Raw genomic sequence first — 17,491 nt, forward strand, 5'->3', positions numbered from 1 at the left:
TATTGAAAGTCCCCATCCCTACCCCTTGTGCTAAAGGGATGAGGGTGGTTTAAAAGTTGAATTTTTCAATGTTTGGCTTACATGCTCATATCTTGAGAAAAATGCGTTCAACCGACATGACTAACTATTGAGAAATGAAGCTTGACAAATTCTCTACAATATTTGTTCTGTGGTGATTTGTGATATCTCCAACAGTTTTCGAGATAAAGTGTAAAATTGTTAAAATAATGTAACAGCTTTTAATCCTATTTTTTGATGTTTCAGGGCCTACGACTCTCCAACAATGCATCGAAAAAATGAATTCTCACCGTAGATTTGTAGAGCTTTGTTTTCTTTTCAATTTGATGTATTATTTCACTACTTAATGTTTCCTTCTATTGTTATAGCAGATTCAATGTGGGGGTGAAATTTTCAACTCTGCAACAAGTGTCAACTTAGCAGTTCCACACTTTCAATAGACAGGCTAGAGATGCGTATTTTGGCTATTTTTACGTCCCAACTAGTCTTCATTAAGCTACAAAATCAAAAATTGTGTACCAGATGCTCTAGACTCAAAATTTCATTGTCAAGTGATCAATTATTACATAATTAAAATTTCACCCTCCACATTGAATCTGCTATAACAATAGAAGGAAAACATTAAGTAGTGAAATAATACATCAAATTGAAGAGAAAACAAAGCTCTACAAATCTACGGTGAGAATTCATTTTTTCGATGCATTGTTGGAGAGTTGTAGGCCCTGAAACATCAAAAAATAGGATTAAAAGCTGTTACATTATTTTAACAATTTTACACTTTATCTCGAAAACTGTTGGAAATTTTTCTTGAAAAAATTGGTTCTGGAATTAATCTCTTATTTACCCAATTATATTTTAAAAAATAAAAACTACAATTTAAAATGTAAGCACACCTCCTTTTTCATGTTTATATTGACCGGACTATAAGATGGACTTTCTTTTCAAGGTAAAAAAAAACAAAACACTTCATACCGTATATATTGTTTCTTTTTAATTTAGAACATTGTAGTCCAGACAAGGAAAGGTTATAGAGGAAAAAGTTTGGAAGACAATTTTTGACCCCGAAGTTCTGTTTAGGGTAGTGAGGAGGTAAACATATCAAAAGTCCTCACCCCTACCCACTGTGCTAAGGGGGTGGGGTGGTTCAAAGGTACCATTTTTTTATTTCTCGCATATAACTCTAAAACTATTCATCTTACGGATATAACTGTTCTATACTATACAAAATTGAAGCTTACATAATTTCCTACAATATACAATTCACAACTTTTCCTAAATTTTCAAGATATTCGCTCATGAAGGTGTAACGTTTTTGAAAAAACATGTTTGCCTCCAATTTTTTGCTCCTTTAAAAAACTATAGCCTAAAAGTTGATGGTAAAAATCCATGCTGATTATGAGCTTATAGAGCATCAAATTCTCTTCAATTTGGTGTATAATTTTACACTTTTACGCATTGCCCTACGAATGCTGCAGCAGTTTTAGTGTTTACTGGAATATCCAGTTTTGCAACAATAGACCAATTAACTAAGCATGTCAAATAAATGTCACAAAAAACTATTAAGAAAACACCAAAAAAATTATTGTATCATATAGCATGAACAAAAATTATTAAAACAAAACAAAAAGATAAAGGAAATGGGATTTATTTTTATTGAGCGCATTAATACCTACTACAGTTCGGGGATGTACCAATCAAAATACAGTATTTGCTCGGCGCTAAAAATTGTTTAATTCAAAATCTCCACATGGTCTTCTCCACGTGGGGAAGACCAACAGCCCACTTGCTTGCCAGAGGTCACCAGGAACACCCACCAATTATGAGAGCATTAGACTGAATTCCTTATTGTACAATAATTAATTTTTGCCAAAGTTTAAGTTTTGATTTAGGTAATTAAAAATAAATTCATATAACTCAGTGATGTTGCTGTATGACATGAGTTATTAAATTAAATATCCCCATTGGAGAAGACAACAGCAGCCCACCAGAAAAGGCTTAGGACACACGAGACGAATCCTGGTCATTATCAAAATTTGTGAAAAATCTACACGTGAGTTCATAATTATTTAAGAGGATCCTCAGTGCTACGAATCGATAGAATTTCCATAAAGCTAGCTCGTCGAGGGTATAACTTAAAAATCAAGCTTGATTTAGACTTAATTGCGCAAGTAATATTAATAAGGGAAAAGTCATATTTAAAATATATATATATGAGAATTAAAGGTTAAATTATATATTACTATTTGAAATTATTAAATATGCTCAGTTAATGTACATAAATATCAGTATTATTATTTCCATAATACAATCTATAGAAGCTCAAGTTCACAAGATAAATTATTTATCTAATTTCCACTGACGGCCGAACCTATGCCTTGAGATTTTATATTTAAAGTATCAATTATTATTGAATTATTTTGTATTATTGAGAATTTGAAATATAAAATATTCTAATTTGATAAGCAGAAGCGAGTCAAATCATTGAACTATAGGAATCTGTAGAATGTATGCTGATATCAAAATCATGAAAGTTATTAATTGATGCTATTGAGCAGAATAAGAATTTTAATTGAGCGAGCTGTGATATTTTTCTTGTGTATTCCTCATATTGTTTTTTGCTTTTACTGTTTCATATATTATTTTTTGCTCGTTAATTTTATTGTAATTACATATTTATTGATTGAATGGTGTTCTTTTAATTTTTAATCCTGTCTTCTTGCATGACCAATCTTGTACTAGTATTTTTATTTATTATTATTGACACATTAATAAAAGTATCAACCAACTGTAATCTTCATCGAATGAGTTGGATAAATCAGCGATATACAGTATCGATCACTAAATCTTCAGAAATAATACGTTCTCAAGATTTATTTAAATGGATCAACCTATTCACTGGAATCAAATTGATTGAAATACAGAGTCTTAGTATTAAGTCGAAGCAGTATTACAGCCTCTTCAACATCTATAATTATTGCGGAACTGGTCAATGCAGCGGTAAAAATTACCGATTGAGAGAGCAGCAGCAGTTTGCAGTGGCTGATAGCAGAATTTGGTATAAGCTCCTCAAAGAGCTGGTAAGAATCATATGCTATTTTCATTCCAGCAGGTGTCAAATTGTCAGAAATATTAAAATATCTCATGCTCTACCGACAGACAGCCAGCTGGGCATATGTAGGTCAAATGCGACTTTACAATTTTCACATTCAAAAAACGTGCAGACCTTGTAAGATTGCGTTTAAAAGATGAAAGGCTGGAAAATATTCGCTGAGCCTTGAGCTTTCTTGTGGCTCTTTCTTTAGCCAATTGTTTATAATGTTAATTTCTTTTATGCTTCATAGAGAATTTGTATAAGTTTCATTTCTGATATAAGAGCTCTTTCCACACTTCTAAAATGAGCTAATGGTTTAATTTCAAAGCGAGCGCGGAAACCACTTGCATACATTATGTTGGCAGAGTCAATAGTCCAGTCACCAAGTACTTTTTGTTGGAAAAATCTCTGAACACGCTTATTCTCCTGCGAATATGGCAATAAAAAGTGTCTCGAGTGTACGTGTACGTTAATCCATATTGCAATGTACACAAACATTGCCCATTTCTATATTCAAAGTTTCTCGGTGACCTGATATGATGGAAAATGCATTTGGTCTTTAATAATCATAGAACAAAATCTCCTTTTTCATTTGAATTAAATAATTATTATTGAGAAAATATATTCGGGAAGTTCGATTCGATCCTTTCAAAAAATCAAGACAATGAAGATATGTTCCTCATTCTCACAGTCTCGGCAGTTTTTCGATAAAGTGGTTCAAGATGGATTTAAGGAAGCTGAGCTTGTGGAGCATGAAATTCTCTTCAATGTGAGACCAATCACAAGTTTTTATTATCTATCAGTCTCTATTTATTTTGAGACTGTTGATTAACATTTTAATGACAGTGTAAAAATTGGAAAAATGAAATTTGTCATTCTTCTATGGTTTCAATGTAGCTTCTTGAAAAATCATATAACTAGAATGGTTATGTGGAATTAAAAGAGGAAGAAAATGCTCTTCAACCTTGAGTAGATTTCGAATTTTTTATAACGAGTATTTCCCTACAAAATAATGATTCAATAATATATACCCATGCATAATCGAAAAATCTTAATTGTCCAATATTTCCCTAGTATATCTCTAGGGAAATTAATATATCTCTAATAAAAATCTAATATATCTCTAGGGAAAATCTTAATTGTCCAATATTTCCCTAGTATATCTCTCTCAAACGAGTATATCTCGACTCCAAATCAATATATCAAACCGAATTTGATCACGAATAAATAATTCACAATTAATATTCTATAACATTTTGTCGCATATCTATTGATTAGGAAGTTATTCCTATTCAAAGTCAGAAAAATATGGTAAATTTCCCGCCTTATAATTTTATATTTTGTGGAATAATAGTTGAAAAAGTATTAATCAAAAATCTGGTGTGGCGCACTCACACAACTTTCCTTGCCGTTATGAAAATTGATCACCTGGCGCTAGTGTTCCCGCGCATCTCAAGTCTACTATTCAAAGATTTGAGCCAGCTGGTGACAGGGCAATAACGCTGGAGACACGTGGTCTGCTATCTCTTCATAGTGAATCATTTAATAGAATCAACAGTTGCCAACAGTTTGCAATTGGATAATCACATTTTCTCGAATTTCGAGCTTATTTTTAATTTTAGGTGAAAATGTTACTGAACATTGATTGTAGAGATTCTCATGCTCAATCTATTCCACTCGAAATTTGTTGTTTAAATTGTATCGGAAGCCTTATAATTGAGAATCTAAAATCAAACTTTGCATAGATGGGGCGGAGCTCCTGAAATTTTTACAGATATGGGGCTTGTGGCAGTTGATAGAGCTTATCGATGACCATTTCAGGTATAACTTTAATCAAAATCGTTGGAGCCGTTTTCGAGAAAATCGCGAAAAACCCTGTTTTTGACAACATTCTCGCCATTTCAGCCGCCATCTTGTATTGCATTTGATCGATATTGTTCGTGTCGGATCCTTATATTGTAAGGACCTTACGTTCCAAATGTCAAGTCATTCCGTTAATTGGGAGATGAGATATCGTGTACACAGACGCACATACACTCATACACACACACACACACACACACACACACACACACACATACAGACCAATACCCAAAAACCACGTTTTTGGACTCAGGGGACCTTGAAACGTATAGAAATTTAGAAATTGGGGTACCTTAATTTTTTTCTGAAAGCAATACTTTCCTTACCTATGATAATAGGGCAAGGAAAGTAAAAAAATATAGTCACGGATAAAGGTTGTAGTAGCTCGTTTCAAGATTTCCAAAATTATTGTTATAATTCATACTTTTTCAGATGCTCCGAATGATTCAACGTTATTGGGAATGTTATTATCTAGAAAAGGCTAGAGTGAGTTTTTATGTCGGACTGCTCGATTTGGCGAGAATAGCAGAAAACTGGAAAAGGAATCGAAAATTGGAGGTTTTTGGGCATCCTTTAAAAAGCTCCAGGTATAAAAGGTTAACGTTTTGTATGTAAGCTGTCCAATACTCCAGAATCATTGAACGAAAAACTCAGCTTGTTCGGAATTAATTCCCCAACTTTTCCACTACCTCGTGAATTGTCTATAATGTAGGACTAAACGGAGTTATTTCACTATCGAATAGCAAAATAGCTGGGGCTAGTAGATTGTAAATTCGCTACGTGTATTCGAGAGGTAAGTAGTTCATCTACATATTATTTGAGAGTAGGTACCAAAATCTTTCGCCAGCTAAAATGAACCACGAATCAACTTTTATTTTATCAGACCATGGTTTGACTCGCTCAAATTTCGTAATGTTACAAGAATGACTCATTTGTCGACAAACAGAACAATCATAAATTGTATTGATTCTCTTTTGTTTTTTCATGAGCTGTAAGACTTGAAGGAGAATTTTGAAACTGAAAAGCAGTTTACACAATTCCCCTTCCATTTGAAATTGATTTATACTAAAATATTAATTTTATTTTAATGTTGCAATAACTTCCATAATTTTCCAAAGGGTACTAGATTGGTGATTTGAACGAATTTCAATAATCCGTACAAATTAAAAACCTTCATTTATCAAAGAGAAAATTTCGTTTGGAGTCCACTGAATTGGTAGACTCATCCGAGTTCAGTTTCAATTTTCTTATTAGCTCACTCTGAACCGATGGCAATTATCGGCCAACTCATATCGCTCATGTCTTCTGAAACTGCTTCCATAACAACCTCAACACAAAACAATTTAATGAATTTCGAAGTGAATGTATGAATCACGATGCGAATCTTATAATTCCAAAAATACTATTCAGGGCGCTTAAACGCAACCCGCGTCACTTCCAATCAGTGGGCTACACAGAGCCGGACCCTCATTGGGGCATTTGAATGTCAGTAGCGTTCAGCGCACTATCATGGGAATTCAGAGATATGAGTTCTACATTCAGGTTGCTTCCGTACCACAGAATGAAAGATTTCAGAATATGAAATCTGCTGTTTCAAGTTTTTTAGAAAGTGAAATGTTTGTATTGTATTTGATAATTGAGCTCATGGATGCAATAACAAGTTTGGTTACGAAACTCTCTTAAACAATCTAAACTTATTATATTGTCTCTTGCAGTTGTAACATCTACACCCACGCTGCTTAGCTCCTCGTAGTATGGAAAAGAGAAATGAAACTAACTTGATTGATTCATTCGTAATGCATTTCACGAATGAGTACGGAAAAACGTTTGTTTCCTCTACACCTAATAAGTACCGACTCTACTACACCTAAGCCTGTACAATATTCCATGAATTAGATCTATGCTCAAGGAGAATGTTATGGAAAAAATGTATTAGCAATAACACTTCATGCGTCATGAGTCTACTCATTGATTACATGGTATTGGTGCCAATAATATGTACAGTGATTATAATTATTGTCAATGTCCATCGAAGTCTAGAATCCGTAATCTTCAACTGCAATAATTCGAGTGTTGCAATAGTCTATTGTTCCCTCAAGCAGCGTCGCCTCGTGAATCATCTGCACAGTAGCAGGTCAACAATGGATATCTGTTTTCCATCAATCATGCTATTAATAGTGAAACCTGTACTACTTCTCAATGTAATCATTGTGGCATGCATACTCTGCATCTAAAGTTCAATTTTATCACGTTAATATAAACGTGTAGGTCTATCAATAAAATTTAAAAATAGCTCCGCTTATAATTAGATATTCTTACAGCATCAGTAGTAAATTAGAAGATTTCATACTCTTGCATGAAATTGGAAGAAAGTATGAGATTGAGTGAAATATAATAATAGTCGGGCCTTCCAATTGGCTTACAACTTGATCTGTAGGCTAATTCCACTCTTGAATTTATTTAATTATTTTAGAAAATTACCGTTACTGTGGTTCATGTTATTTTTTAATGTTGAATTTCTGGTTGTGGTTACGGATGATTGCAATTTGAAACATGATAATCATTGATGTCTATCTGTTTGAATGAAGTACCCGTACAGCGTACAGGTGCAATTCTATGATTAACATCACGCATCATTTGCATGCATCCGCGGTGGCGCAGGCTTCTCACGAATACCGTATCTCTGCTGGGTGGAAGAATGTTACTCGCACTCTCACTCCCTCTTTCTCTTTAATTTTACCAATGAGGGAAAGTGAGTTTGATTGAAATAAAGTTTTGTTTTTCAACCCTCCCAATCATTTCATGAAGTTAAAAAGAGAAAGAATTGAGAAAACTGACAAAGAATTGGTAACATCAAAAATCAAATATTGGACATTGGAGTTTCAAAAATTATTATTTTTTTAACGATAAGTTATTTAAGTGAAGATGAGTCTCAATCTAGAATATTGCTTGATCATTGGAAAGAAAGGGTGGCTTACCATAAGTTGTATCAATAATTGTGTTTCAATTTTTTAAATAAAACTGGAAATTGTTGATTTCAATGACAAAGTAGCCTATTTAATTATCACTAAATTCCCTCCTTAGTTCAATCTCATTCCATTGCACGAATTTAACATTATATAATAATTCACCTACCTTTTGGTATTTGATAGTTTAAATCTCATCTCCATAATGTGAATGTGGGCGAAGAAGCTCATCTGTATATAGTTCGTACAGTAGTCAGTTTTCTGAGTAATTGATGAAGTGAAGCGTGAAGTTCGGAGAAAGTGTTTCGTTTTGGTGAGAGGTCTTCTTCATGAGAGTTTGGAAGATTTTGTTTGCAGAAGTAAGCTGTCTACACACCACTCACACAACACTGCCTATATAAAAATAATAAATCCATATTATAATGAGTGTCCATAATTAAAAAAGTGGACAAGAAGACAAAATAATACAGTTATGTTTTTGTGTCATTGAGTGGAAATACAAGGGGAGGGTTTCGTGTCCCGAAGAATTTGAAAAAAACTCAGCTGAATGAATCGATGTACATAGCTTTAAAATACATTCAGCTGAACCTTACAGGATTCCGGGGCTAGATAAGTAACTAGCTAGATAAGTATGAATATAAGTAAAAATATTACTATAAGAATTATGAATATAACCACTAGGTACCTCCGTAAACAAAGCTATAGTGCAAGACAGGTGGTTGATGGTAACGTCAGCACAGGTGGGGCTAATAGGGTTATTAGGGTTAATAAAAACACTAGCTGATAATTAAAGATCAGCTGAAATCAACAAATTTTTATTGGTGTAGGAGCCCCACCTATGCTGACGTCATCAGAATGCACTATGGCTTTGTTTAAGGAGGTAGTGATATAACTCGTATTCTAGAATTTTGAAGAGAGAACACCAGATTGGAAAAGAGGAGAAATTAATTAAAATTCTTTATCAGAAATAACAAATCTTGAAGTAAAATTCTCTAACAGAGAAAAATTATTAGAGAACAAATAGAGAAAACTCCACTAACAGATAATACCATTCAAAATGTATTTTTGTAAACTCATAAAAATCATCAATATGATCCCATCCCAGAGCTTTTCTATTTTAGCGAATGGGAGGAGCGATAAGTAGACCTAATAATTACAGGCTAAATGATGTGCACCATCACAAAGAAATAACACATTGTAAAACACGTGTTGAGGTTATAAATACAGGTGTAGAAGTGGATTGACATCGCAGATTAGTGAGTCGCTGTCCTTCGTCACAATGCAGGTGCGAGTCGCATCTTCATCGCCACTTGCTCTGCACTTGGTTGTGCTTCTATCCCTTCTAAATACAATTACTCACACTCAAGTCTTCTCCAAAGCTGAACAAAAACGTAAGTCACTCCTCATATCTGAATTATAAAGTTAATCTAATTTACAATAATTTTAAACATGAGAATTTCAACAATCAGAAAAATGAATGTTGTACAGGATGAATGTTGAAAATTTTTGTTTGTTATGGTTCAATCTGAAAAGCGTAATTTTTTTTTTTTTTAAAAGATTTGCCTTAAATTGTTGAAATTCATTATAACAATATACTTACCTATTCCGGACGAATTCGAACTGCTTATTATTATTTGATCCATTCTCAACAAGCTGGATGTTCAACCAAACTGGTTTTCAGTTAGAATACCGATAGAAACTGTTCGGTTATTTAAGCTATTTTAATTAGTTCGGTTTGTCGTGTTATGTTGAACCTGAGGTTGAATCACGGCATCAATTCCATAGTCTAGGAGCCGTATATCCCCTTTCTGGATAGTCTATACTAGAGAGTACTAGTCTATTGAAAATTAAGAGTTTGTATTTTTTATATTATTTTGTTCTCTAAACATTGAATCCGTAAGATGATCAACTGAATTATAGAATTATGAATAATAATACTTGAAATTTTACGGTATTTGAAGTAATCGACAAAATTATAAAGACAAACAAGCACCCTTGTTCGTATCTTCTCAAATTGAGATCAACATGGTACAAGATCTAATATTGTAGTATAGAGAAAGTACCTCAGTGGGCTGGAAGTCAGTTATTTTTTAACATTTTGAATTCATGTATACTGCTGTATCACAGAACGAAATCTCTTGGGCGTTTGCTGAGAAGACATTAATTTGTAAGCTAGTTACTTATAGTACATTAGAATATTACATAATTATAGAGTACAACGTAAAATAATAGAATTTAAAGGGCTCCGTCAACGTAATACGGTACTGTAAGACGTTTATGAAGGGGTAGATATGCAAAACGCTTAACATCGACTCGACTTGAAAATCATAAGCCATCGTTTTATAGCGTACCATAATATTGAATAGAATTGTCACTATGGTCAGTGATCTGATTCGTGATGCAAAGTGATTGATCAGCTCCAATCAATGCCGTCGTGAGATGATAACACTCGAAACCATGCAATTATCGACTCCAATACGCTATGAGCTCTAATTTCTTGTCTAAAGGTTAAAATTTTGGGATAAATTAGGATTAATTTGGCCTTTAGTAACATTTTTTGTTTGTATGAAAACTATAGATTATATTTAAATTATTTGCTGTATTTTTAGACCAAATTTACTGCAAACAAGAGTTTATCTTAAAAAGTGTTTTTGAAGGGCACGCCTACCAAATATTTCGAAATTACGACAATATATTGATATGCGAAGCTTTAGCCTGAATACTTTCTATCATGAACGAAAAGAATTCATACTTTTATAACTCTATTTTTTATAGAATCTTGATACTTGAATTGTGCAGAATTTCGATGACCAATATTCAATTTTCATCATGTAAGCTTAGGTCAATTCTGAGTCAACCTTGACGATTATGATGCGCCCTCGCCCTGGGATCTTAAGTGGTATGCTGGCCTATAAGTTCAACTTATAAAATAAATTAGATATCAGTGGACATGAATGACAATACGAATCTAACAATGACAATACAACAAAAATAAATAATTGAAATAGTAGATTAAACTTATTCGTGGAGAGCGACATGATTTTTGAATCGTGTTGATTTCTGCCATTCGATGAAAAAGGAAACAAGACTTTCTTGTCACAGCCATAAAAGCAGTCACTTGCAATGCGGAATGAGGAGAATCTATTGATTGAGAGACAACAAAGCCTAGACCCAAAGAAGATGACTTTTAAAACTGCCAAGAGAATACATAATTTTTTGTAATGGTTTCGTGAATTCCTCATTAAAAAAGCATTCAACTGTTGTACAATCTTTTGTAATGTGCTCTTCTTGAAACATTATGTAGCCTAAGTTCAATCAATTGTAGTAGCAAAATTATAATAATACCATCAGATGCTTTTTAAATAGTAGACCTTCTGTTTGTTCATGAAATGGATACGGTAACTCATAACATTTTAGGTACGGTAATAATATTATGAAAATAATTTGTAGGTGTGGAAAATAAGCGAGGATATCTTAGACATCCAGGATACTTCAACGGAAAATTCGGACATCTTTATTCAGCGGAAGGTGATTAACCTACTGAATTGATTTCAAAACTATTATATCTGAATTCCGATACTATTTTTGATCTAGCCTGCTTATTTTCATGTCACTCAAATTTACTGCTGTGTGTGAAGCTGACTCATTCCCACATTATATAATTCTTTGAGATAAAATAATATATTAAGTCATTCGAAATAACAAGGATACCTTAATCGAGATTCTAGATCAATTTTCTGGCAAAGACCATTTCAAATATTGATGATTGACGAATAAAATAACCATAATATTATAACAATACTAAACATATTGCTCTGAATAGCAGTGGGCAACAATATTAGAACCAAATCAGAAAAAATAGCAAATTATAAAATGACCAATGAATCACATGAATGAATTTTATTTCAGATTTTTTTCTAAAAGCAAAAAATGAAAGTATTCACGCTGGAAGATCCACTACCAGACCGCCATTGTACAGAGTGTCACCAGCTATGTTCCAACAAGAAGGTGTTGGCAGAGGCTCCCTCCTGAGACATGAATGTAAGATTATTGACAATTATTTATTGGTTAATTTAAGGATGAGGTTTGGTTTGGAAGCATTGAAATCTCTGGTAACTCTTCAAATCACAAAAAATCAAGAGATGCTTGCAGATTATCTGACAGCTTTGAATTGTGTTGTAGTACAATGAGACTTTTTGGTATGAACAGCAAAAATAAATGAAGTGGCCTTAGTCGAGTGGAATAGAAGCTGGCTTCATAATCTAGAGGCCCGGCTTTAAATCCTAGGCCGATACTCTTCTCGGTCCACTCCCGTGTTTCGGATGGACAAGATCGACGTCGGTCCCGGCTGCCTAAAGGTAGGCGCACACAGATCGTCATCGGACGGACGACACGCATCGGACGGATCAGACGATTAGATTTGATGCATTGTTTTCAATTGGAGTGCGCATACCTATAGGTATGAAACATTGTTTGAAAACAATGCATCAAATCTAATCGTCCGATGCGTGCTTTCGTCCGATGACGATCTGTGTGCGTCTAGCTTAAAGGTGCATTTTCGTTTGTGCGTAAATTTCCGCAGCCGACAATGACAAGCATTGTTGACATTCATATTGTCCAAATTTCAAGTGTGCTAAAACAGCTGATCAAATAGCTTTTGATTATTTGTGTTATTATTCAAGAATCAAACATCTCTAATAATAACAACATATTGCCATTTAAAAGTATAAACTCAACCTCCCCCATTAAAACATAACTGAACACAAACTTTCAGGTTATTCAGACAAATTGAAATCTACCCAATCTGAGATCCTCACCCTGTCCTGGTCGACCTCGGCATTTACGCACAAACGTAAACCCAGCTTGAAAAACAGTTGTTAGGTCGTGTCAGATGCCCTGAAATTGATCGATTGCGACCTGAAAACTCTGACACCAGACCTTGAGCCAGCCAGGTCACTCTACATTATTATTATTATTATTATTATTATTATTATTATTATTACATTAAACATAGAAATTTATTAATCTCTGCTACTTCAGGATTATAGAGAGTGTGGAAGAATAGTTCTGTGGAGAGATTTATTTTTATTTCCACTACTGTTTTCCATTCAACTTCAACAAGAAAGAAGAGAGGCCAAGATCAATCAATTTCCACTGTATGATGTACTACTTAGTATGATCGTGACTACGTTTTTATCATAGAATAAATAGTATAGCATGAATATGACGATATCTCATGGTATAATAGGGCTCTTATGAAATTTGAAATATAATCGTCTTAAACCTTGAGACATCTTCTTATGCTATCTTTTATCTATGGTTTCATTTAGTATAAGTAAAAATAAGTAGTGCTGAGATTCTTTCACCATAAAAATGGTTTTTCATTTTTTCAGCATTGAGAGGTGACGCACACGAACCAGAAGAAGGCTTCAGCATAGCAAAACATAATCATGGCGAATTTTCTTATACAACTCCATCATCTATTATTCACTATGAGAGTAATCCAGGATTGAAAGGAAATATAGAGGATCACCCAAACATGGCAAAGTTACCACAATCAATACCATATTATGCACGAAATGATAGAAGACCACATAAAAAAGGAAAAGGCAATAATAAACCACCTGTGCGATTTACAATACCCCCAGAATACACGAGGACAACACAGCCTGTATACTACACAACTGAGAGAGCTACTATGCATCCAACCACAACAGAAACATTTTTCACAACTTGGCCAACAACCTCAGGAATCGAGGGGAAGGGACACCATAAGCCACCATCGAAATTCACAATACCACCTGAATATACACCAATGACAGAGCCATTCCATCATGAAACTGAACCAGTGACTAGTTACCCCTACACAACTCAACACGTCCACATAACATCAGGAATTAAGAAAGGTAAAGGACATCATAAACCAGCTTCCAAATTCACAATACCTGCCGAATACACTCAGACAACAGAACCTGTACATTATACAACTGAACCAGTGACAGTGCACCCAACAACTACTGGAAGAGAAATCTTCACAACACATCCAACAACCGCAGGTGTTAAAAAAGGAAAGGGACACCATAAGCCTGCTTCTAAATTCACAATCCCTCCAGAATATACCCGGACAACAGAGCCAGTACATTATCCGACTGAACCAGTGACTAGTACACCAGAAACCACTCAATATGTATATATCACTCAACCAACAACTTTGGGAGACCATAAAGGAAAAGGACATCACACACCAGCCACCATGTTCACAATACCACCAGAATACACACAGACTACAAAGGCTGTATACTATCCAACTGAACAAGTAACAATGCATCCAACAACCTCTGAGGAAGAAGTTGTCACAACTCATCCCATTACAACACAAGGCTCCAAAAAAGGAAAGGGTCATCACAAGCCAGTTTCAATGTTTACAATACCACATGATTATACCCAGACTACGGAGCCAGTGTACTATCATACTGACCTAGAAACTACCCAGAAAGTGTATACTACACAGCCAACAACATCAGGAATCAAGAAAGGAAAAGGGCATCATAGACCAGCTACCATGTTCACAATACCCCCGGAATACACACAGACTACCGAGCCTGATGTATACTATCCAACTGAACAAGTAACATTGCACCCTACAACCACTGAGAAAGAAATTCTCACTACTCATTTTATAACAACACAAGGATTGGAAAAAGGGAAGGGGCATCACAAGCCAGTTTCAATGTTCACAATACCTCACGAATTTACTCAGACAACAGAGCCAGTAAATTATGAAACTGAACCATTTACTACTCAACAAGTGCACATTACTTATCCCGCAACATCAGGAATCAAGAAAGGGAAAGGTCATCATAAGCCAGCTTCCAAATTCACTGTACCTGCAGAGTACACTCAGACAACAGTTCCTGTACAGTATACAACTGAACAAGTAACTGTTCATCCAGATAATACTGAAGAAGTGTACATCACTCAGCCAACAACATCAGGTGTTAAAAAGGGGAAAGGACACCAGAAGCCAGGATTCATGTTCACAATACCACCTGAGTACACCAAGACAACAAAACCTGTATATTACTCAACTGAACCATTAACAACTGCACAAATCTATATAACTCATCCAACAACTCATTGGTCTATGAAGGGCAAAGGTCATAAAAAACCAGTCTCCAAATTCACAATCCCGTATGAGTACACAATGACTACTCAATCCAATTACAATCCCACTACAATGTTCCATACTTCCAATCCAATGGACTATGGTCAATCAACATCTTCTGTTGAGTTTTTGACAATCAATAATGAACCCCACAACTGGCAAACATCAACAATTAGTTACCCAGATACTACCCATTCTTATGAGGATGGACAATCAACTGATGAACAATTCACTATTCCAGGATATGAAGGTTCAAAGCCTGGCCATTCTGAAGGTATTGTTACAAAGCCTGCATTTTTTACTGAGGCTCCAATAAAATATGAGTCTACTCCAGTTATATATCAGACCAACCAATATAATGGAATGCAAACTGATTTCCAATCAACTGAATACCCTCATTATGAAGAATCTCCATCAATGCAAAATACAGAGCCTGCACATTATCAAACCATGAAGTACTCAGATTTTGATCAGTCAACAGTTCCAGTGGAGATACCAAGTGAGTCATCAACTGAACCACAACATTATGAAGAGTTCTCAACCATCCAAACAGACTCATCAATGCAAAGCACAGAACCTTCTCACTTTCATACTGACAAATACTCAGATTATGATCAAGCTACAGTTCCAGTGGAAATAACTCATCAATCACCACAGAACCCACATTACGAAGAATCAACAACTCAAACAGACTCATTTATGCAATACACAACTCCTGTACACCATCAGACCGACAGATATGTAGATGATGACCAAGCTACTGTTCCTATAGAAATACCAACTCAACAATCCACCAAGTATCCACATTATCAAGAATCTCCAACTACACATCCAGACCTTTCAATGCAATTCACAGAATCTTCTCAATATCATTCAACAATGGACATGGAAGATGACCAATCTACTGTTCCAGTGGAAATATTAATTGGATCAACTAAGTATCCCCATTATGAAGATCTCTCAACCCCCTATTCAGATTCATCAATGCAATACACTGAATCCTCATCTGTCGTATACACAGATGATGAACAAGCTACTGTTCCAATAGAAATATTACCTGAATCATCAACTAAATATCCCCATTATGAGGATCATTCAGTCCCATCAATGCAAACTACAGAATATCACAACACTGATAAATACACAGATGATGACCAAGCTACAGTACCAGTCGAAATCCCATCTCATTTCTTAACAAAGAATCCACATTATGAGTCCTCAACTGTAAAACCGGATTTAACAGCCCATTTCACAACACCCTCTCATTATCATTCTGGTGAAAGTTCAGATGATCAGGCTACTGTGCCAATTGATGTGGCAATGGAGACAACAACTGAGATGGAGTCACATCACATAGAATCAACATCAGGTTACAAGCAGCCAGTGGAGTCTGACTCCAGTTTACAATCCAAAGTTCCTCTTTCCCCATCGGACAAGGATGAACAGCATCATCTGCATGTGGATTTCAGTGATGATGAAAATGAAGAGGACTTTGATCAGCAATCCATCACTCATCCCTATTTTGCTCATCCAACACAATCAACCCCAGCTAATAGACCAGAAGAATTAGATTGGAGGAGTGGTAGTACAGTTCATATTAAACCTGGCAAGAAGTACACTGTTGCTCCATCAGACTTTTTCTTGACACCCATAGCACCATTCAAACCAGTCGAGTTCATTCCTCCTCAGCCATACAAGCAGTGGCCAAGTCAGTCCGCATTGAATAGCACTGGCATAGACCAGGTTAAAGTTCCAGATACAATTCAAGTAGATTTGAAAGGATATCCATCTTATGCTGAGAACAGACCTGGCATCAAAGGAAGAGGAGGAAGACACAATATGATTTCAAAACCTTGGTACTTCATGAGCAGAACTTTTCATTAGGAACCTATTATTTCAATTTCCCAAGCGTTGCATATTTTGAGCCCATGAAATGAATTCTGGACAAACTCGAATTGCCAGCATTATTATAATGAGATTGAATAATAATTATGATGTACTATAAAAATAAGTTATATTCAAGTGTTCAAACTATTGTGAATAAAGATAATTTTCTTAGTTCTATTGTTTTTTATTTTACTCTTATTCGCTAGTTCTCAACAAATCTCTGACCTGTGAGTTGATAATAGTATAAATATTATAAGTTAAATACCAAATGGAATGACGGAAATTGAACCCATGACGAATGCAGTGATAGCAGAACTGCATAAACCACCCTCCAGTCAGTGATTAGACTGCTAATAATAATATTGTTGTTATAGCTGTTTTATACCACTATGAACTTGTGGAAATAGTGATGCCTTCTTGTCTAATGCCTGTAGCATTATCTTGCAGAGACTACCTACTCAAATTAATACCGGAGCGAGATGAATTGTTGGAAGAAAAGGT

The 17,491-nt window shown here is 34.9% G+C and overlaps 1 protein-coding gene across 2 annotated transcripts; it reads left to right on the forward strand.

Moving 5' to 3' along the window:
- Window positions 1-9,189: 9,189 nt before the first annotated feature.
- Window positions 9,190-17,165, forward strand: LOC111049048. 2 transcript variants are annotated; one of them, XM_022335040.2, is made up of 4 exons: window positions 9,190-9,329; window positions 11,389-11,466; window positions 11,848-11,979; window positions 13,332-17,165. In XM_022335040.2, exons 1-4 carry the CDS (start codon window positions 9,218-9,220, stop codon window positions 16,985-16,987), a joined length of 3,978 nt encoding a protein of 1,325 aa, XP_022190732.2. In that variant the 5' UTR covers window positions 9,190-9,217; the 3' UTR covers window positions 16,988-17,165. The 2 variants fall into 2 exon arrangements, with proteins under 2 accessions (XP_022190732.2, XP_022190733.2); XM_022335041.2 differs by lacking the exon at window positions 11,389-11,466 and having other exon boundaries at window positions 9,193-9,329.
- Window positions 17,166-17,491: the final 326 nt, after the last annotated feature.

Source organism: Nilaparvata lugens, chromosome 1, assembly GCF_014356525.2.
Source record: "Nilaparvata lugens isolate BPH chromosome 1, ASM1435652v1, whole genome shotgun sequence".
NCBI classification, from domain to species: domain Eukaryota; kingdom Metazoa; phylum Arthropoda; class Insecta; order Hemiptera; family Delphacidae; genus Nilaparvata; species Nilaparvata lugens.

Coding starts and splice junctions, on each gene's coding strand:
- LOC111049048 (XM_022335040.2), top strand. CDS start 9,218: ATGCAGGTGCGAGTCGCATCTTCATCGCCACTTGCTCTGCACTTGGTT. Junction 11,467..11,847: donor ACATCTTTATTCAGCGGAAG/GTGATTAACCTA, acceptor ATTTTATTTCAG/ATTTTTTTCTAAAAGCAAAA. Junction 11,980..13,331: donor CTCCCTCCTGAGACATGAAT/GTAAGATTATTG, acceptor TCATTTTTTCAG/CATTGAGAGGTGACGCACAC.